The 21,349-nt window shown below is 43.2% G+C and overlaps 1 protein-coding gene across 1 annotated transcript; it reads right to left on the bottom strand.

The window, feature by feature from the left end:
* Positions 1-204: 204 nt before the first annotated feature.
* LOC119914477 (inactive tyrosine-protein kinase PRAG1) lies at positions 205-19,847 on the bottom strand. The gene is made up of 6 exons (XM_038733794.1): positions 19,609-19,847; positions 15,723-16,064; positions 13,867-15,617; positions 7,068-7,213; positions 4,964-5,730; positions 205-2,892 (listed from the first exon to the last, which is right to left on the bottom strand). The coding sequence occupies exons 2-6, from the start codon at positions 15,987-15,989 to the stop codon at positions 1,732-1,734; spliced, it is 4,092 nt and encodes a 1,363-aa protein (XP_038589722.1). The 5' UTR covers positions 15,990-16,064; positions 19,609-19,847; the 3' UTR covers positions 205-1,731.
* Positions 19,848-21,349: the final 1,502 nt, after the last annotated feature.

The raw sequence follows: 21,349 nt of genomic DNA, 5'->3' as shown, positions 1-21,349 counted from the left end.
GCCCTCATTTCCTGTCATCTCCCTACTATTGGGAAATACATAAAATTTATTTGAACAAATATGCTAAAATTGTGCTCAAGATTTATCAATTTTTCCATATGCATGTCTAAAATTTGACATGTTTTGCTGGAGTTCATTAGAGTTAAAGTACAGGCAGCATGTCATTAAAGGGGATCCAAAAATTAAGATCAAAACACCAGATGATACTGTGAGAAAATATATGCACAGTTTATTGATGGATGCAAATAGGTGAGGCACACAAAATGTCAAAAATGTATTAGTTGTGAGTTCTGAACTTGGTTTTTTTTTCTCTTCATCATTAGAAACACCACTCAGTCATTGCAACTCTGGACTTTGTTGATACATTTTTTTTTTGGTGATAAAATACCCATAACTTGGATCTTTCTCTGCAGCCTACATGGGACACAGGAGGCAAAAAATCCCCAAAACAAACAGGCCCAGCTGCTGCTGTGCCAAAAAAACAACAACAAATAAGATACGAAAATAAACAGAGGAATTCCAGTGACTACTACAGGATAACAAATAATATCATAAATATTTTTTAACTGCTGCTCGTATTTCATGGCTTTTAAAGACCTGCTTGGGCTCATTTTCTTCTAATATCATCTACGAATCACTGTACAAAATTGTTTCTGGAACATTCTGTGAAAGGCCAGTTTCACAAAGGACGAATGATAAGTAATATTTACATTTGGCTTCTGAGTCACCGTAACATAAACAAAGAACAAAAAGGCACTGTGACAAATGTCTAAACATTTAAATATGTATTAAAAGTAAGCACAAGGGAACACCTGGGCTTCCATTCAGTAGAAGCAATCGCTAACGATGCCAATTGTTTTGTCAATCCAATTAATATTGAGTTGTGTTAGACAGTATGGCTTATGATTAATCAACAAGTCTTTATTACGCAATGATGCCTAACAAGGATTTCGAGACAGCACAGACTTAAGGAAGCCTGCCTTGTTCTGTCCTACTAGCACACCTGTATTCACTGAACAGCCATTATTCTGTGGATTTGGTTAAAGAAAGGTTGAATTTGTGTTTTTACACAGTATACAGTACAGCACTATGTGCCCATGAATAAACATGACGGGAAAAGGTGCGACAGTGTTAAGTCTGCTCTTTTTTTTTAAGATATTAGACAAAGTAAAAGTTAGCTGCACATTTACGTAGATACCACACAGCATTACTTTGCAAAGCTGGCCGATGCAGAATAAGGTTATGAACTATTTAGCCTGTTCTCAGTGGGTATCTTAAGTGATATTTAATAAATACACACAATACAGTGTCAAACATGAAACTTTGGTAAGTGTATTATAGAATAATGAATACTGTCCATATTCTTCCTTTACCGGTGTATTTACCAGCATCACTGGCACAAAGTGATTCTAGTCTGTAAGTGAATGTTTTAGCCATGTTATCCATATGTTTGTGACAAGAACATCTAAAAACAGCAGAATTTTCACAGGTCATTTCTTTGCTACGTTGACAGTCTGCAGCAGGATACTGAGAGTGGACTGCTAGGTTGATGCGCGGCCCTCATGCATGTAGCAGTAGTGCAGACAGGTGGGTAGGTTCACAGTATCTCCAAAGGATCACACTGCCCGGACCCATCCATAGTTAGCTTTGACGTTATTGGTCTCTCTCATATGCACATTCACGTGTAACTGCGGCTCCTCTCGTGCAGACTTTTAACCCTCAACTGAGCTGTCACTTTAGAGAGTAGAGTAGTTCAGCAGTATGGCAGAGAGACAGAGGGTGAGCCGAGGAAAAGTACTGACAGCACAACCAGTCCTCCAGCTCCGCGTTCCTCTCGGGCTCCAGTGAACGCTCTGCGAACTTCATCATCAGCAGGGCCCGTTTCACATCCAGCCAGTTGAGGAGGCCCTCATGTCGGGATCCGCCGACAAAGCCCCCCGCTTGTCCGTGTCTCTCCCACTGCTGCTCCATCAGATCCTTCCTTGGGCCCCAGAGGAGGCTCTGCAGTATGCGCTTGGCCTCCTGGATATGGATGCGTTTGATGGGGTCAGGCTGGAGCAGGAGCTGAGCCAGCCTGTGGAGGCCAGCCGAGTACAGGGAGACAGAGGGGATTGGCGGCAAGTCCTCGCAGCGGTAGTCTTGTTCCTTCAGAGCTGGACTCACCTCAAATGGGTTGGGTTGATGGAGGAGCTCGTAGATCAAGATGCCTGTCTGGAACTCGTCAAATTTACGGTACTGGGCAGCTGAGACAATCTCAGGCGCCAATCTGGCGTGGTCACGTTTGATGCGAGGATCCACAGTGGTTGAGGCAGCATCCTCTGAAGAGCGACGCTTGGCCTTGGCGAAGTTGCTGATGAGGACCCGGGGAAGGTGACGCTGAATGTCCACACCACTTGGACCGTTACTGGTGCTGTTGTCAGAGGTGGTCTGTTGGGGGAGCTGGGACGGCCTACGATTATGAGGCACCAACAACAGGTTTTCGAGGCAGATGTCGCGGTGCGTGACCCCGTGCTCCTTCAAGTGCTCCAGGCCATTGCAGAGCTGCAGGAGGAGGAAACATGCACGGCGCTCATAGACCTCTGGCTGAGTTTTATGGAACGCTTCCCACTCCCGGACGAAGTCAGCTGCTGTCTGGTGAGGGATCTCAGAGGCGATGACCACTACTCGTTCCCGCTCTACCTGTTGGCCAGATGCAGACGAGGAGGGCTGAGGCAGCGAGGAAGCAGGCGTGGTGGGCAGAGAGACTTCGTCAGAAGGCAACATACTCTGGGGGACACAAGCAAGAAAGTGGCCACAGTCCTGCTGGAGGTTGAAGTGGGGGGGAATACTCTGCTGCACTGACAGACCATAGAGATGGCCCTGTTTGGCCTCCATGGATGGACTCTTACAGATCTGGAGAGGTATACACACAAAGGACAGTAGGAGGAAAAGAATGAAGCAAAGGAGCAGAAAGGGACAGAGGGGAGGGGGGAATTCCACACACAGAGAGGGGAAGGGAGTGGAGCCAAGAAACATAAGAAAGGAATTCTTGTTAGTGAGCTTCCAAGGTCAACGCCAATTCAGTTCCTGGTCTCATTCAAGAGAAACCAATGTCTTTGATGCAGATTTAAATCCAATCCTCAACTGAAAGCTTGTGAAAAAGGCTTTTCTAAGTTACTAGCAGGCTAGCTGATGGCATGACTGGACTCAATTTGTCTTTAAGTAAACTACTACAGCTCCTCAGTGTGTGTCATTCTCTTGCAAGCTTTGGGAAAATTCAAATTTCTCTGAATAAAATCTTCCTGAAACAAACACTGCGTTCTCACTGTCTCTTGGGGTCTGACTTTTAGACATAATCTCTTCTTTGTGATTAACTGGACTGAAATCTACTTTCATGGTGTTCAGGTTTTTAGTCAGCAACACACTGGTGGCACGCCTGAATATCCATGAAGTTTTTGTGCTGGATGGTCTCAAACTACATGGTGTGTATTGGGTTATGAGTGTGTGTGTGTCCTTGACAACAGGGGTTTGTCTGACTGTAAATCCTGCCTGGAATGTAAAGATTAATTGGGCCTAGAGATATTAAGCAAGACTGTGGGCACCCACGCCGTGGCACAACATGTACTGTACAAACAAGCGCTGCTCTGCACAGCACTAATAACTTTGGGACAAAGGTCAGTGAGACTGACTCCACACCCATCTTTCTGACTGTTTACATGACACGTCCCGAAGGGCCGTGCTGTAGTGGGACCATCCCATCTGTAGCCTAAGAACAAACAAGACCACCGCCCAATTTTAATCTCTTCATTCATCTGTCTTAAAATGTCAAATCCCTGCTTAAAAGATCAATTTACAACACCCACTGTGCAAATTATTCCTTAAACAGCAGTAAAGATGATTTTGAGTGAGCTGTGAGTTGCTCGCTTGACAACAACTTCTGAGTGGAGAGAAAAAACACAATCTATATGCTGCAAAAACACTCTTCCTCACTGCAACTAAGTCAAACACATGACTAGTCAATCCCTGCAAAAATCAATTCAACATTTAAACTTTATGAGGTGATGATGCAAAAATATGGACATAATTCTGTTTTGTGTTGAGCGTTGAAGTTATAATCCTTAAGATTTTCATGAAGTCAAGTCCTGTTTCCCATTTTTAGTCTGCGTTTTTTCATCAAATAACCATCTAATGCTTTACATTTACATTAGTTTTCATTGTTAGTGGCGGAGTCTGCCATTCCAGTGTGGAATTCAAATAGCTTACTTTTCACAGGAAATTAATGTGGGTAATGTCTGTAATCTGGTTTTAACTTTATCTCACTGATCCCAGCTTCACTGTTTATTTTCCAGTTTCCATTTACTATTGCTGCTGCTTCACATTACAAGTGTCCAAATGGAGCTGTGGCTTCTATTGCAAAGCAGCCACAGGAAATGGCTGTGATTGTTCATCAAAAATGCGTTTACACAACAAGACATGGTGATTTGTTGGATTTTATGGTAGTAGATCAGCTTTAAATAGTGCAATGGTCCAAGGAGCAGCCACAGTGAGCTCTTGGACGAAGAGCTGCAGGTGACTGCACACCTCCAAATCTCAGCAAGGTGACCAACTTTACTCTGCCCTGCTGTTATGTGGGAAACTACTCATGGTTGCTCATGGCATGCCTGGAAATGAGCTAATTATTGACTCATGTCTTAATTCCAACAAAATGAGTTTGTTGGCTGCGGTGTGAATACATAGACCAGTTGCTCTTTTGTTGTATTTCTGACAAAGTAGCTGCTCATGGGGTGTTTGCTGCCCTCATAATTCTGGGACCTGTAGTATTACACTGCACTTATTGTTACCACAAGTAACCACAGGTATTGCCCGAGGAATCAGGACTGAAATATTAAGGATTATAACTTGAACATGGTTATATTAAACACATATTTAATAAATTCCCTTTTATTAAATACTTGTCAAATAAGGTCTAGTATTTAGGGATTACCTTTACAGCGTAGGAGTTGCTGGGGTCTGAGGCACAGGCAGCAGAGTAGTAGACAGCATCTCCTGCGTTGCAGCTCGGCTTGTTAGAGGTGAGCCTGAACAGAGACCAGTTGCTCTCCTCAAACCTAAGCAGGTTCCTCTGGGAGCGAGTGAAGTGATCCTCACATTTTAGAGCCAAGCGCCGCAGAGACTCAGCATACAGGCCTCCCAGTTTGGAGTACACTCCCTCCCTACTGTCTATGTTACTCAGAAGGGTCTGGAGCTGCAGGCTGGAACCCGAATTTGGTGCCAAACCCTGTTCTGAAGCTGAGAAGGGCACGTTGAGCTGCGGGGAAGAGGAGCATGTGATGCTGCTTCGGCAGTGGACACCTAGACGCCCGTGAGTCTTCAGTGACTCATCCAGAGTCCGGGACCTTGAGGATCGGCCTAGTAGGGCATGGCAACGCTCCAGGGACTCGTTGGAAGAAAAAATGGGTCGCGGGTCAACAGGGCTGGACGGTAAACTGGACCGGGCGGTAGTGTCAGCAGGTCGACACACGTTGCTCTCTGAGCCAGTGAATGGGAGGCGTGGGTACGCTCGGACAAAGGGTTTTCCATTTGTGCTATCGGGAGCCGACACGGTGCGGTTGACCATTTCTTTCTTCGGTAGAGGAGGTGGCTGGTTATTTAAGTTGCTAAAAGAGGGTGGGTGAGGAGACCCCGGGGCTGAGGCCACCGGACTTCTGGAAAATGGAGAGGAACATGACATCCGTGAAGCATCCCGAGAACCTGAGAAGAGAGAAAAAAAGATTACATCAGCAGGTTCGCTGATTGATTACTGAAAATGAAAGAGCGTTGCAGCATGATCAAGGTCTCAGTCAAGTACAGTTATGTAAGCAACAAACTTTTTGACCTAATTGTTATGAAACAACCAAAAATATCCAGTTGATAAGAACACATATACAGCTTTATATTAAATAGAGCTTGGTATTGATCTTCTCATCTAAAAAAAAACAAACATGCGAATTTCGTGAACTATGCCTTTAATAGAATGAACTGGCAGATGTCGACTTAGAAAACAGACACACACAAACACAGATAGCAACCATTGGAGGCTTTTGTTTTCACTGGATTCACAGAATACAGTATATCCTTTGTTTCTCAGTGTCCTTCTGAGTTAATTTCCTGTAACCTCACAGTACTCGCGGACTTGCATATTCTTGAGTGACAGCTGTGACTTTGATTTATTTACTACAACCCTTCTGTCACTGCCTACGCTGCTTAGCCTTAGTGCAAATACCTCGTTTCCTCAAAAGAGCTGGACATCTCCACAATCCAGGGTTCAAGCTGACACTCAAAATATCTTCCATCCAATTATGATCCATTTGTCAATGAAAGATTTAAAAGTCGGAACGTGACATTACACTAGAGGAGACAGACACTGAGATAATCGTGTGGTGCAGTCTTCAATAACTGCACTGAGGGGGGAGACTGTAAAGATAAAAAAAAATACTCTAGGATGTAGCCAAGCCCATTTTCCCTCGTTATCAGAGTCCATAATTATCTCTTCAAACAACATTGCCTAGGAAGTTCCAGCAATTACAAGCATCTGAGTGCCACACAGGTTTAAAGCTGACATGCAAAGGACAGTAAGTTATAAACCAAAGTCGCATGCCACTCACTCTGAGCCGTGTCTCGTTTTGATGATTTTAGAAATCAACAAACTATGTATGTGCACTTAACAAAAGAGGAAGACAAGAGACAAGATGACAGTTAGCTGCTATAAAACCTTGCAGCGTTCCCTTTCCTCTTTTCACTTGTGTTGCACAGTCTCACTCTGGACAAAGTGCATGTTCACAGTTAACCACGGTGAAACAGCAACAAAACTAACATGCAGGCAAACACAAAGCATCGCCAGTCACGTGTCTGTAAAAGCTACAGAAAAAACAGTACCTAACTTTCTCAGTAAATTACAATTCGGTTTGCTTTATTAGATACTGTATCAGACGGATATGATCGTTAGACTCCCGGCAAATGTTTCTATTGAGGCAAATGGACCTGCCCCACTCAGATATTTAAATCAATCCCCTTAACCTGGCCAAAATATGAGTGCGAGTGGTACTCACCAGCGTCAGCAGTCAGGTTGTCAGTGGAGGCAGTGGGTAGGCTGGCAGTGCTCAGGACCCGCAGAGATGAAGTAGGGCTCTCTACTGACCCTTGTTGGCTGCAGCGGTCCAGCTCCATGTTGCTGCCACTCATCTTACTGCACACTCTGTAATGGAGAAAACAACAGAGATGTGCTAAGTGAATATGACGGGACAAACAAGATATAAACAAACATGCATTCAAGTCATATTCTGTGTTTTTTTCCTGTGTCTGCATTGCTGTCTGCCTGTGTATGAATATCGTAACTGTTCCAAAACATCAGTCTAGTCAGGTGCAGTTTCACTTGGTAGTTAGTCTGTAGGTTTTCTATTTGTGCAACCGTTTAAAGTCGTGGAACCACTTCATTTCCTCCTGATGTGCCTTTATCTGAACTATTCAATACTAATAATGTCCATGTCAACGAGCACATTTTTTTATTTTAAATGACGAACAAATACCGCCAGGAGTAGTTTCACTTCCTTGTTACAGAGACACACTTCTTGATTATGTGTAGACTCATGGAAACAAAGTCAAACTTTAAACAAAAAAACATCTTCTTGCATATTATGAGCCTACCAGATATGGCAGTTTTGTCTTATTTCTGATATTGAGCCTTCTTGAAAACCGTCAACGTCCATGTAACTTTTGCTGAACACCGGCCGCTTTGATCACAATTGGAATTTACCGGATAATGGCACATTGGATTTCCCTATATTTCCCACAATTCCCTTGAGTTAGTTGCTTTAAATGGAAACTCCACCAAATATATATATCTATTTAAAATGTCTTGGGAAGCACTACTGCATATGTGAACATGTTGCATACAACTTTTTGTGGCTTGAGAGGGAGCTGTGCAAAGTCTGATGAATTGCCTCAGGTGATGTCACTTGAGTTAGGGTCAGTTTCTGGCAGAAGACTACAAGTTTGAAAATGAAACAAAATCTGGGGTGTGGAGTTAGAAAGAAGTTGGGTTACCAGACCTCTGTAGCCCGCTCCTCATCTCTGTTTGAGGCAAGAGGCCCGAGGCTACAGTAGCTACAGAGGTTGAGATGCATTGTGGGTAATGTAGGAGCCAGGTTTTGCGATATAGTATGCTTACTTCTTGTTAAATTTTTGTGATAATGCGATTTTAATCCTAACCCTGCAAGAGCGAAGTGAAGTGAGGAGGTGGGATTTTTTAATTTGGATAAATCTAGATGCCACTTGCTAGTTCTCCAGCGTTGCCTACCCCAGCTTTAATGTCAGTTACACAACATCATTTATCTACAGTTAGCCACTGTTACATTTTGTTCATACCAGACCAAGTAAAGCAGTAGCAACAGGGCACACTGATGGCCTAAGGGTTAACATGGCGACCATGAACTGCAACGTTCTCGTTTTGCATCCTGCTGGGGTCTTTTGTTGTGTGTTATATGCCATCTCTCTCTCCTCTCATTTCCTCTCATCCCTCTATTCTAGGCTATAAATAGGCATAAAATACCAAAAACATTTTTTAAAAGCGCTGCAGCAGCTAAACGCCAGAGTGCCAAGATTTGCGAAAGGGCGTGTTTAATTGCATATGAAATTCAACTTTTCATTTGTAAAACGGAGGATTGTTAGATTCTTTCTTTTCATTTACTCAAAAGACACTCTGCACTCTTCTTGTTCAGTTTGCCCGACTACCGTGATGGCCACTTATAATACCAATGAAAACTGTGCATGAGCAGACTTCCTAATCAAGGTGACCAATTACGCTGAGTGACAGCCATTCACTTGTCTCATTATACCCACTAATGGCTCAGGGAAGCAGGGTCCATTCCAGTCCCATCCGTTCATCTCTCTTTCCTCTCCTCCATCACAAAATGACTCCTCTATCCATTTATCTGCCGACCCCTGACTTCAATTCCACCACAAATCAGCAGAACAAACAGATGAGGAGGAGAAAAGGAGAGGAGCACAGGGGGAAGACAAAGGCTTAGGTATTCTCTGTGGGCAGTTAGCCAAAGGATCCGCTATCGTTTTACAGACAAAGAAACAGTGATGAAAGGCAGTGGTAATGCTGAGGCAGAGGAGAAACGGTAATGGGTGCAGGGATTATGAGGCTCTGTGCATGTGTGCGCCTGAGCATGTCTCACTCTAGATCTCTCAGATTTGTATCCAAAACATCAGATTTGCCTTGGTGAAAGAATGTCATTGCTTATGTCCTGCGGGGAGGATGTGCATGGATGAATGAGTCATGTCAGCAAGGGCATGCAAATAAAGACCTTGACTCAGATTAGGACTGCATGTAAGAATATACAAGCATTTACGGGCTGCAACTAACAAGTATTTTCATTATCAATTCATCTGACGATTATTTTCCCGATTCACTGATCAATTGTTTGGCCTATAAAATGTCTAAAAAGGGTCTATTTGGAATAACAGTTTTAGCCTAAACATCTATTAATAAACATCTTGCTTATTTTCCTACACAATAGATTTAATGACTTTCTTTACTGAAAAAAGTCTACGTGAGATTTCATGGTCAGACGAGGTTTGTGTTCCGCAATCAGTCCGGCAACGACAGCAACCCTGATTTAGAATGTAAACAATCAAGCTTCAGTAAGTAAGTAACACACTGGATCTGTTGACACACATGCGACCCTGACGTGTGTGGTATTAATAAAGCTGCGTGAGAGGAGCAGGGGGAGTTTTTAAAAAGGGATCAGATCGGGGTTACACCTAACTAGCCACAGATAGCGGTGTGAAAGTGTAAAATGAGACCCCAACTAAACTGTGGCGTTGTTGTGATCAGCTTCACACCACTGGTTTCACTTCCTGATTCTTACTTAGATACACACATATATATAAAATGATGACGTCTGAGACTGCACATACTTTTGTTGTATGTTTTGGGTGTGCAAATGCTTACACGCACATTCGTTTTTTCCTTGCTATTTTATGTAGAGACAATACTCTTTTAGCAAAAATCTGAATCTTAAGCTGGTTATACAGCACTATGAGTGATGAAATATTGTAACCAGATTTCACCCAAAACATTATTGTTGATACATAATTCAGGATTCTGAGTTAAAAAGCAGGCTGACTCATATTTAGTATCAAGAACACCTTCGGGGATCAATAAAGTATTTCTGATTCTGAGAAACTTATAGAACTGTAATTGAGGGATGCTGTTGTATTGGAACATATTAAATTATTAGGTGTTTCTTTTGCATTATATAAACTGTCAAATGTAGTAATTATTGCATTGCTAACCGCAATAATACAGGATCACACATATATCGTACCTGTGTTTTTGTTACCGTGGCTATATAGCCATATAAAACCACGTATTTGAAACAAGGATCCATTAATGTTTGACACCAATCCTTGTTATATTTTGCAACATGCTCCAGCCTTGCCTTGTTATCTTCTTCCCTGTCAGCTATCTCCATTCCTTATTCATAACAACCCACTTTCATTTATTTGCACCACATCACGCATTAACACACTTTGTTTTCTTCATAAATTTCTCTTCATCTTGCCACTGTTTCAATCTCACCAATAGGATCAGCTCAAATAAAAGAACAAAAGAATCTAGGTAGAAAAAGTTAGAAAAGGATTGGAAGAGAGTAGAAGAACAGCAAAAAGCAGAGTGTCAAAGTGAGAAAATGAATAATGAGCATAGCATTGACCACATGCCATTCAAAGCCACTTCTTAATTTTGACTACCGAGCCCCCAACAGAGGTGTGAAAATAAGCAGAGGCCCAACCTTACCTACGAAGGCTCAGCGGTTTATTACAATCTTCCTGAAATACACTCAAACTCTGCAACCATTTCCCTGTTTGAACAAGAACTTCACCACTTTTCTTCATAAGTCTAATGGTTGTCAATTCCTACTGAGGACACATATGAGAAGAAGATGTGTTCAGGTGCCTACCTCCTGCTGAACAAGCAGAGGTCCTCGTCGGGCTGGTGGGCGCAAAATGCCCCCAGATCAGACCAGTGGCTCTCTAAAGCCCCGCCATGTGCAGTAACACAACTCTGGTTCCACAAGAGTCATATGTGTATTTAAAGTCTCTCTCAGCAAGGCAAAGCAACAGCACCCATTAGATGCGCAAAATTAAAGCACCCATATTTCATATATAGCATTCACTCACTGACCTAGTAGTTCACTTTAGAGCAGCTTTAAGTCGTCAGGTGGCAACAAGATGCTATCTGTTCTGCTGCAGAGAAGGGATCAGGATGGCTCTGTGGAGGGAGGGGCAGCAAGTCTTGAACAACAGTTTAGAGACCAAAATGCAATTCAAACCCAAGACAAACTCATTGGACTTAAATCCACATGGCTGATCTATAAATTCTACTTCTATTGGTGGCAACAGAGTGCCAGACTGAGGCAGTTTGGGAGTTGCCAGGGGCAACAATCTGTTCACCAAAGCCTCCCTTTGGCAACCTTCACTGACCAGTTGACACGCCTTCCCCATTAAAGAGTACTTACTCACAAACTCGTGCACGCCATAGGCACATGATGCACAAAAACACACACACCTCTTCAGTTGACGCACCACATGATATGTAGGTTGACCTGTTACGAGGAATACGAGAGGGGAAATTAGGTGTTTTCCACGGTGATCACAGGCTCCGGGAGCCAGATTTTTCAAACCATCTGTGGCTTTTAAATGATTCAGCACATTAAAATGCTGCTTCACAGGGTGTACGTGCATGTGTGTCTTTGTATTGTTTTCCATTCATTCCACACACAATATTCCCTTTAATGTCATTAACCCATCTTTTCATGAAGTGTTGATTGCTTTGCAGACAAGATTTAGACTCTGATTCCCTGCAGCACAATGTCATTGAGGACACTTGTTGATTAAACACACCACGACTTAGAACACCAGAAAGCCACAAATCGAGGCGAGTTCCCACAGTCTCAACAAGGTATATTTTTATCAGCGCAGATTGTCGGCAGTGTCATAACAGGAGAGATGGGTAGAATTACCACAAACATAAGAGCCTTTGAAATGTGATCAGCAATCTGTGTTTTTGACAGTAAAACATTCCCACGCAGCGTTTGCTGACTGCAGCAGCTCAAGATGGTGGAACATCTGTTTCTCTTGAGGAAGCCACAGTCGTTACACCTCATTGTGCTGTCCCAGACAATGCAAAGTTTATTTTGAGGAGATCATTTGATGCTCTAATAACTGCAACACAAGGCCTCTTCTCTGTTTCTGCTTTGGGTAGCTGACTCAGACAGCAGAGTATATTCTTAGCCTCATTCAGACTCAGGTTAAAGCAAATGTTACTGCTAATAAATTTGCTATGTAGGCTAAGAGCCCTGTGTAGAGTAGGTTGCAATACTTGAATAAAGGTGAAAATTGGTCATTCTGCATATCTTGTAAGTGAATTAAATGCTGTTTCTGAGGATTACAAATAACCAGGGCGTGCAATTGAGCAGCAACATTTGAGCATCAAGAATTTAAAGCACAATCATGCCACCAATGCAAATATGTGCCCAAATATGCATCTAAACACCTACTAATGATAACTTTGTCCCTGTATGACAATATCAACTGAACAAGGCCAAAGGTATTTTGTTTTTTAATATTTACAGTTCTGTCGACTGTGCTGCAGCCAAAACAAATTTACAGCAACATGACACAGCAGGGGACTATTTAACAGACCCATTTTGTGTGTCAATTAGAATTGAAAAAGTCACATTACTAGCATGAATAGAACAAGGCATGCATTGAGGAATATGCTGGAACAGCATGAATGATCACAAGGCGCTAGAATGGAGGTTGATTCAAGGCTGAATAATGATGCTATGAAAGGAGAAGGGACAGTAAGATTCACACAGATGACTGCAGTAACATGCATGTGATCATGTGCACAGTTACAGGCTATATATATATATATGTGTGTGTACACACACACACACACACACACACACAGTCCCATCATATTGTGCATTTAGACTAAGTGGTGAATGTTGTAAGTGCTAAATTATGAAACCAGTCTCATGGCTAAATTACAGTCCCATTAATGCTAATGCAAATCACAGGTAGGAGACTGAAGTTCAAGCAGGAATATATGCGCTATAATGGGCAGTTCGAGCTTAAAAAATGCACAGCATTCATCTTACAGCAAGTGTATAGTATACTAGTGTGTAATTATACCTCTATTATAGTTTTTTTTCTTCACACAACTGCCTATTGTAAACAATATTTGAAACCAACCATTCCTTAAGATAGCTGATAGTATATTTACTGTGCTTTGCCCTTATTTACCATAAAGGGTGTAATGAACAATGTAAAACAGTTATTTTTGGATTTTACATGTTAACAGGTACAAGATTTTGCACTGCTGAATATTTTCAGCTGCACTAAATGAAATATTTACAAAATATAGCATAAAATATTGTGAATCTGAAAAAAAAACTTCAGTTCTCACAAAACTTCAAGATGGTGAGATGTAATCACTTAATCATCCATCATTTATCTAGAGAAAATTCATGTCAACTGGTGATCAAAGCATCTGAAGCTATGAAAAGTAAGCAGTTCTTAACTAGCAGTCAAGAACTGCCTACTTTTTATTGCTTCACATTGTAAACTGAGAACCTTGAAGATTTGTGTCTACTGGTCAAGCTGAGTAAGAAATATAGCCTCACACCTTGGCTAAGTTCTAATTGGCATTTTGTCATTACTTTTGACATTTCACTGGGAACATGATTAACTGAAAAAGATTAATCAATAATGATGAATGACATTAAATTAATTAAATGTGTAAATGCAAAACAAAAAGTTCTTTGTTATTCTTACCTGTGAAATTTCTTAGGTGGGGGAGGTGGTGGATTGGGTTCATTGTTGGCAGCTCCCTTCCCTGCTGCCAGCAACTCTGATGAGCCGTCATGCAACGGTTGCCTGGCCGGCATGCTCCCGTTATGCTTGCCCTCCTCCTCTGCAGTGGTGCCCTCAGTCTCCCCATGACAGGCACCATTGTTAGTGGCAGTGGGGGGGGCCGTGCCTGGCTCTGTCATCGGAGGGGGGCTGCTGAGAGCCGTCCAGTCCCTGGCCTCCTTCCAGACAGCGGCACCATTGACCAGGCCTGCCACCTGAGAGGTTGTCCCTGGCTTGGCGGCCAGCTTCTTCTTCTCCCCCTCTTTCCGCTCTCTCTCCTCCTCCTCCTCTTCTTCCTCGATGCGACAGTTCCAACCAGAACTGTGAAAGTGGGACTTGTGCCAGCGTTCGGACACTGCTGCGCTGTGGTTCTCTGAATGGACCTTGAAGTGGCCCTCTCTAGCAGAGACTAGAAAAAGCATTGGGAGTTCAGGGAGAGGGACAGGAGACGAGATGGATGGTGAGAGGCTGGAGGTGCCCAGTTTGGGGAGATCAGGAAGAGGGACTGGAGAAGACATGGATGGTGAGAGGCTAGAGGTTCCCAGTTTAGGGGAACGGGTGGTCCTTTTGGGGGGAATGGGTGGGCTAGACTGAGGCTTAGGGTGGAGAGTTGGTGTAAGGCTGGCTTCAGTGACCAAAGAGGGAGCGCTGTGGCTGGGGCTGGGCCAGCGGAAGGCCGGGCTGCTGGGGTCTTTACGTGCTGTAGGGCTGAAGTGGCATTGGGTGCTGATGGCTGAATCTGGACTGCTCAGGTAGAAAGTCCTGTTGTTCTCCTCTGTGTGAGTGGCCATTACAGTGATGGTGGCCCGTTGACTCTCTCCTGAAAGCTCAAGCTCGGGGCACTGGGACGAGTTCTTAGTCTGGTTTGGGGACTCAGGATGGGATTGCAACCCATTTCCTTGCGGCCTGCGCTTTTTCTTGGTGCTCTCCGCATAAATGGGTTCTGAGTCTGGCTGTCCGTTGGGAGAGTTGGGAGATGACTGTGAGCCACCGCTGGATGGTGGGCTTTGGGGGCTCCCGGACCTAATTTGTCTTCCTCCCCACCCCTCTGCCCCAGGAAGTGAATCTGTACTACTACGATAAGAACAAGAGGAGTCCGACAGGCTGGTCTGTTTATACAGGACGGGAGGAGAGTGGAGGGATTTTGGGGGATTGTGGCTAGTGGTGTCCAAACCTAAGGCTGTGGTGGGGGAAGTGCTAGATGTTTTAGTAATAGTAGCAGTACAACCCCTGCTGATACCATTGCTATGAACTGCGGCAGGACTGGAAGGGACAATATTCACAGAAAAAGGTATCTCCACCGATGCCTCATGGGACTCCTGACAATTTACCCTGGATGTCACACCAATTCCATTATAAGTGCTCTTGGTTCTAGTGGTGGTTGTACTCTGCTGCCTACAGGTGTCTCCAATGGCATTATTCTTTAAACTCTGAGAACCTCTACCCTCCTCCTGGGTGACGAAGATATTGCTGATGACCATGGAGTCTTTAGGGAGGATGTTAGGGGATATGGAAGTCAGAGAGAAGCAGTTGTTGAAGTCCATCTTGGTTTCAGGACTCTGGAGAACTGCCTCTCTATGGGCCTTGTTGCATCCGTTACCGTCAATGTAAAGAGATGACAGGTCCAAGAGCTTCTTCAGACCCAAACGCTCAACCGGGCTCTTTGTGTTCTCCTGTCACACATAAACATGAGCACACATTAAAGAACAGGATACATCATTCTGGACAGTAATAAACTCAAATGTTTGTTACAGAAAAGAGATGTTTAAGAGGATCACCTGCTCTATGTTCATGTTGACATCAGTCATCGACTCGTTGGTGTCAAGGCTCATCATAGTGGGTTTGACAGCGATGGTTGGCTTGCTGTAGGGCGAAGGCGATGTCACTCCAGCTTCTTCATCATCCCCCAAGCTGCTCTTCAAACAAGCGGCAGGCACGTTGCTACCCAGGCCTCCGACAGTCTTGTGCGCACTAAGCGGGTGAAAGCAGTTCTTACAAGAGCCGGGTTTCCATACGTGTTCTGCAAAGTCGCTACACGCTGACATCTTTGGTTTGCTAAATTAGGTTTGGTCAGAAGTGGCTGTTGAGTGATCTGGCAGGCACAGGACGAACTGTCATGACTGGTCAGCAGAAGTTTGCAACGTCACAAGATGTTGATCACAAGGCAGTATGTAAAGGAGAGAGAAAGAAGAATAAGGTATACTGTTAAAAGAATGAAGTCATAAATGTCTATGTACGGTAGTCATTTTTTGCACATTGGTTGTGTCACAACAATAATCTCACATGTCTTTGGACCAAGTAAAACTGCTTGTATTACACAAGAACCATTTATGCAATCATTTCCTTTTCCACTCTTTACAAATAACTTATTAATATTAATACTTAACAAATATTCTGGTTTGAGAGACTGCTCATTTTGCCTAGGGATGCCTCAATCCTTGATATGCCAGATTGGTATTGGCCCAGATACTGGCCTAATTAGGCAGATCAGGTTTTGGCCATGAGATGACAGATCCGTATTAAAAACTCTCTGTCAATAACATATAAAATTCTGAGTTTCCGCTATTTATTTAGCAGTGGCAGACTGCCAACTGTTTAGTGCTGCAGCAATCCCTGGACTAATGCTACCAAAAATTACTTTGAGATTTTGAGATAAAGACAGCATGGGTATTGGATCTGTACTTGATAGATACCCAGAGGTGAGGTATTGGAATCGGGACAGAAAAAGTTTGATCAGTAGATCTCTAAGTTTTTGCTTTATTTTTTTAATTTATTTTATTTTTTTAATGGTTTTCTGAATCAAGCCATAATTTCAACAAAAAAAGTAAGTAAAAAAAAAAAAGTCAACTATCTACAAAAAATTGTACAGACTGTGATGAGTGAGTCCAGGCTGACAAGTTTCTCTAAGCTCATAGAAGACCTCTGTTTGGATTTAAGAGTTGTCTGCGGATGTAATTTAAGAAGACCTGGTGTATGCTGTGCTACTTGTTCCCATGGCCTCCTAAATTAGGGGGAATGTGGATTCTGTTCAACCAAAGGGCCTGCCGGTGTGAGCCCAGTGACATAAATGCCCTCCAGAGTCCTCTGCAGCCCCCGACATGCTAGAAGAAGACGGAGGAGCCTCAAGCATCCCGGAGGTCGGAATGTCAGGAATGTCTAAAGGCGCAAGTCTCACCAGGGTTAATCTCACACCCACAACAACCACCCTTCCCCCGTCCACACACACACCTCCCACTCCACATGTGTGTCCTCCTTCTCCCACAAACAAACTGACCCACGCATACCTCCTTCCTCTCCCTCTGTTTGTCCTGTTTAACTGGACTGACAGTGAGAAGATCAACACCATTTCAGAGAGATCACTGGTTCTGGGTGTCTCTCTTTATGTTCTTTACACAGCTTTAATTGCCTCTCAACAAGGTGCTGATATGACACACAGCAAAATTAGCCCACCATCTAGACTCATTATCCAGAAAAAAAACAGAGGAAACAGGAGGACAAACAATTACAATGAAAACGGGTCTAAGTGCACTTGGGTAGCCTAAATATTACTTTTACATTACGCACTCTTTTAGTCATAGTGATTCTTGATTTTACTCTAAATCCTCCATTGATCGTTTGACAAAAAATACAAAAGAATAAAAGATAAAGAATGCTTCCAACTTGTTAAGACTACTGGTAATTCCAGGCTCCAGTATAACGACCTTGCAATCTACTAATCCTATAGGAATAAAGCATTTTACTGTTAGTAAAGGTAATGCATGTTTACATTTTTCTTTGTTCTGACAGACTCAGTTTGGGCAGGAAAGCACCCACTGCTAGCTCACTGTTTGTTTAACCGTTCCTGCGACAACAGAGGAAACGGAGCCTTGCCTAACATCTTATGGCATTGTGCATGAGTCATATGAAGCAATGACTGATCAGAGACACACACATCAATAGGCCACTGGGCCTGCTGCTTTAGAGAACCTGCAAGTCAAGATCATGTGTCGGGGTTTTATGGGACAATCATAATTAATTAATTAATAATTAAATCTGTATTTTCAAGAGAAAATATCTCAAATGGCGCCTCCATTTAGGCTTATTCTAGCTCTGGTTGACATGTTCAGCCCTGCTTGTTTGAACAGAGATAGACACTGCTGTCTACATTCCCCACACCTTCTCAAGCTCAATGTCCAATATTCCTCACTTGTAAAAATACACACACACACACGCACACGCACGCACACACACACACACACACACAGGGCATAACCACAAGAAATTAAGCCATCTGTCAAAATTCAAGTCCTGCCTTCTATATAAACACACAGACTATGAAAAATATCTCATGAGCATGTTAGAAGTTGGGGGTTAGAAAAATAAGATGAGGAATAAGGAAAACGGACTTGAGGGTGTATGTTGTGTTTACAGTTTTGGGCCACCTAAAGGAGATTATGAACCTTGAAGTCAAAAGCCCGAGGACCTCTGTACATCACACACCAGTGGCTTGGCCACTAGATGTCTCAAAAAACACATTCAATTTTGCTGGGAAATTAAAATCTGCCACCCAGAGGGATTATATCCTTAATCTAAAAAGCCACATTCGTACGCCTCTTTCTCTTCAAAACACAAAACTAGGCGTTTGCTTTGAGTTAACAGACTGTAGTGCATTGAAAAATCTAGTCAGGCTGTGACATTAGACAGGTTGGCAACAGTTTAAATAGCCCACAGATATTGTGACCAAGAGGAGTAATTAAGGTAAAGGTTGGAGGGCTTATCAACACTCAACAGCTGGTAAGAGTGCACAAGTGAATCCTTCTGCAGCAGCAAGCAAGTACTAGCAGCAGACACATTTGACCCCCCCCCCCCCCCCCCCCCCCGGGGGCGCAGGGCAGCCTTAATGAAGTGTAGGTCATCTGATAGTTATTATTCTAGGGTTACTGTAACATAATTCACTGCATTAGCCTGCTAGCTGCCTTTTACGAACTGCTGTGCCATGCCAAAACACATCACATACACTTAAATGAATAAGATTCCCATACAACAACGAGTCCAGCTATTTATAATCAAAACAATTAGACAACACAGTCCATATTACAGTCTGATAACCAGGTCATATCAGTGTGTAATTAGTCACCCACTTTGAATACAAATTCTTTTACGAGCTACATTTGTCACGCCTGCCTCACTCACACAGCCCATTCATTCACGCACAACCTGCCCCCCAATACTCGGTAAGGATTTCCGCCAAAACTTGGCAACTTTGGACGAATATCTCAAAACTTCCACCTTAACGCCATTGATGTTAATGTTTTACAAGCACCTGTTTTAACACACATTCGGCACAGGCTATGAGACCCCCACGTGTTTCTGTTTTAAGCCTCAGTTTTTGGACTTGAGACATGAAGATGTGGCCGAGTTTGCTTTACGGTAGGTTATTGTAGCGAGAGAGAAAAAAGGTCCTCCTGCACTGAAGTAACTGGCAAAAATGGCTATGTTTTAATTACCTTCTTTAGCACAACACATAAATAGGAAACGTATATGGCAACTTAGCCCAACCTATGTTGAACAAACTAAATGGGTGTGTTAAGGAAAGACAAAACACCAGCTACAATGTAAACATGCTATAATAGCCAAGGTTATCTAGTGCCTACTGACCGACCGACCGCCTCTCACTCTGCTTACCTGCTCGGACTTTCTCTTCCCTGGCAACGCAAAAGCTTTAAAAAAAAACAAAAAACAGGCAGAAATAAAAAATTTCAACAACACAACTCGTAATTGCTCCTCATATATCCGCCTGTCTGCCTGTATCCGACATGCGACAGGTTAATGACCCAGGAGGTTCTGTGGTGCTGCAGGCTGGCTTCGGCTCCAGCCTGGCACGCCGCTGCTGCTGCTGCTGCTGTTTTTGCACTGTGCAGAGGTGGAGTGAGGCGGAGCAGGAGTCCTCTGCAGCAGCACGGGGAGAGCACAAGGTGGGAGGAGCTCCCGACCATGCAGTCTGGCCAGTGGCCACACTCTCAGGTTTTTATTAAGGCTTTTGTCCTACAAGATGTCATAAGGATTAGAAAATACATAACAAAAAGCCATCTTTTATCACGTCATTTGATTTGCAGAGGAGTCTACTGTAAACACCACCAACATTTTTAAGTTGCAGCTTAAGGCTAGAAAGAATGCAAAGTCTCAAGAAAGAAAGCTGTTTTTGGTTGTTTTAAAAACCCAGCGGGCTGTGCAGGTTTATTCTGCAAGCAATCAATCTTGTTCAGAAGCCCTTTGATGTGGGGAAGGTGGATGTATACAAGCTTCCCTGGGTTTTGCTGCCCCTTCCCTCCCGCTACCCCCTAGACTGCTCCTGCTTCTGTTCATCATGGCTAGGGTGACAGAGTGATAAAAAAAAAACACTGCCGCTGTTACCGAGCCGGGCCGGACCCCTGCTGGTTTCCATTATGAGCAGCAAAAGGAGAGGCAAGCTCAGAGAGTGACAAACACAGCCGGTGTGTTGGATGAAGGCAGTCATCCATAGAGATGGATAATTGCAGATTCCCTGAATAATGGCAGGAAGAAAAAAAAAACACAGCACTAGATCTAGATCAAGTAGCCTTTCTGTCCACCCCAAGGCTCCCATTGCTCTGGTCTACTTCCTGTGAAAATACACATCCATGCATATGAATCGATTGGACACACAATCCACCAGTTTCCTGAGCCTCACACCAGGATTTATAGAGAGCTGAGACAATCAGCATAAGTGGCACAGCAGAACCTGGATCCAGGAAAAGTGATATATTTTACAAGACCACCTGTTGAATTTGGATAGAGTCACAATCCTCTCAAGAGGATTAAGAGTTTGTTGCATTGCATCTATTTTTGGCAGTGCAGAGCAAGCAGAGCAAGTAATAATTCTGATAATGGGGCTATTCAAGAAGCTTGTGCTTTGTATAAAAATATGGGAGGACAGTTAAGGAAGCCTTTTAGACTTGGTCTGTTTGTTCAGGCAACAATGCAAATTGCAAATAATTATTTCATCTTCATCTTACATGAAAAGCATGCAGGAAGTGGCATGTCCTGTTCTAGTTTTGATGTGTATTTGTGTTAACTATGTATAGTGCCACTCTGCAAGCTCACATGAAGGGCTGTCATATAAAACAGTTTCCCAAGACGCACAGAGATAAATCTTCCGTAACAAGTCAAAGAGTTTAGTGCTGGGATGTTGTGGGAACATCCAAATTAGAGTAGTACAGCAGGGGGAGGGTGGAATCACTTATGGACACTGTCGCATTGTAAGACTTTTTCCCACATAATTTCTTCTGTAGAAATTACATAGTGAAGAAAATGACATGGGTGATTTAGAAACAAAAAGTCAAAAGTATGGGAAAATATGATACAGATACAGTCTGCATGTATCAGCATGTATCAGAACTCTTAACTC

Source organism: Micropterus salmoides, unplaced genomic scaffold (genome assembly GCF_014851395.1).
Source record: "Micropterus salmoides isolate LMB-PRFRI ecotype aquatic unplaced genomic scaffold, ASM1485139v1 Ms_hic_scaffold_20, whole genome shotgun sequence".
In the NCBI taxonomy this organism is placed as follows: domain Eukaryota; kingdom Metazoa; phylum Chordata; class Actinopteri; order Centrarchiformes; family Centrarchidae; genus Micropterus; species Micropterus salmoides.
Note: the sequence above shows the minus strand (reverse complement) of the source record. Positions and strands in the feature narration are given on the sequence as shown.

Excerpts from the sequence above, each read along its gene's own strand:
- LOC119914477 (XM_038733794.1), bottom strand. The coding sequence starts at position 15,989 with ATGTCAGCGTGTAGCGACTTTGCAGAACACGTATGGAAACCCGGCTCT. Across the intron at positions 15,618-15,722 it reads TCAACATGAACATAGAGCAG|GAGAACACAAAGAGCCCGGT; the intron begins GTGATCCTCTTA and ends TATGTGTGACAG. Across the intron at positions 7,214-13,866 it reads CCACCTAAGAAATTTCACAG|AGTGTGCAGTAAGATGAGTG; the intron begins GTAAGAATAACA and ends TCTCCATTACAG.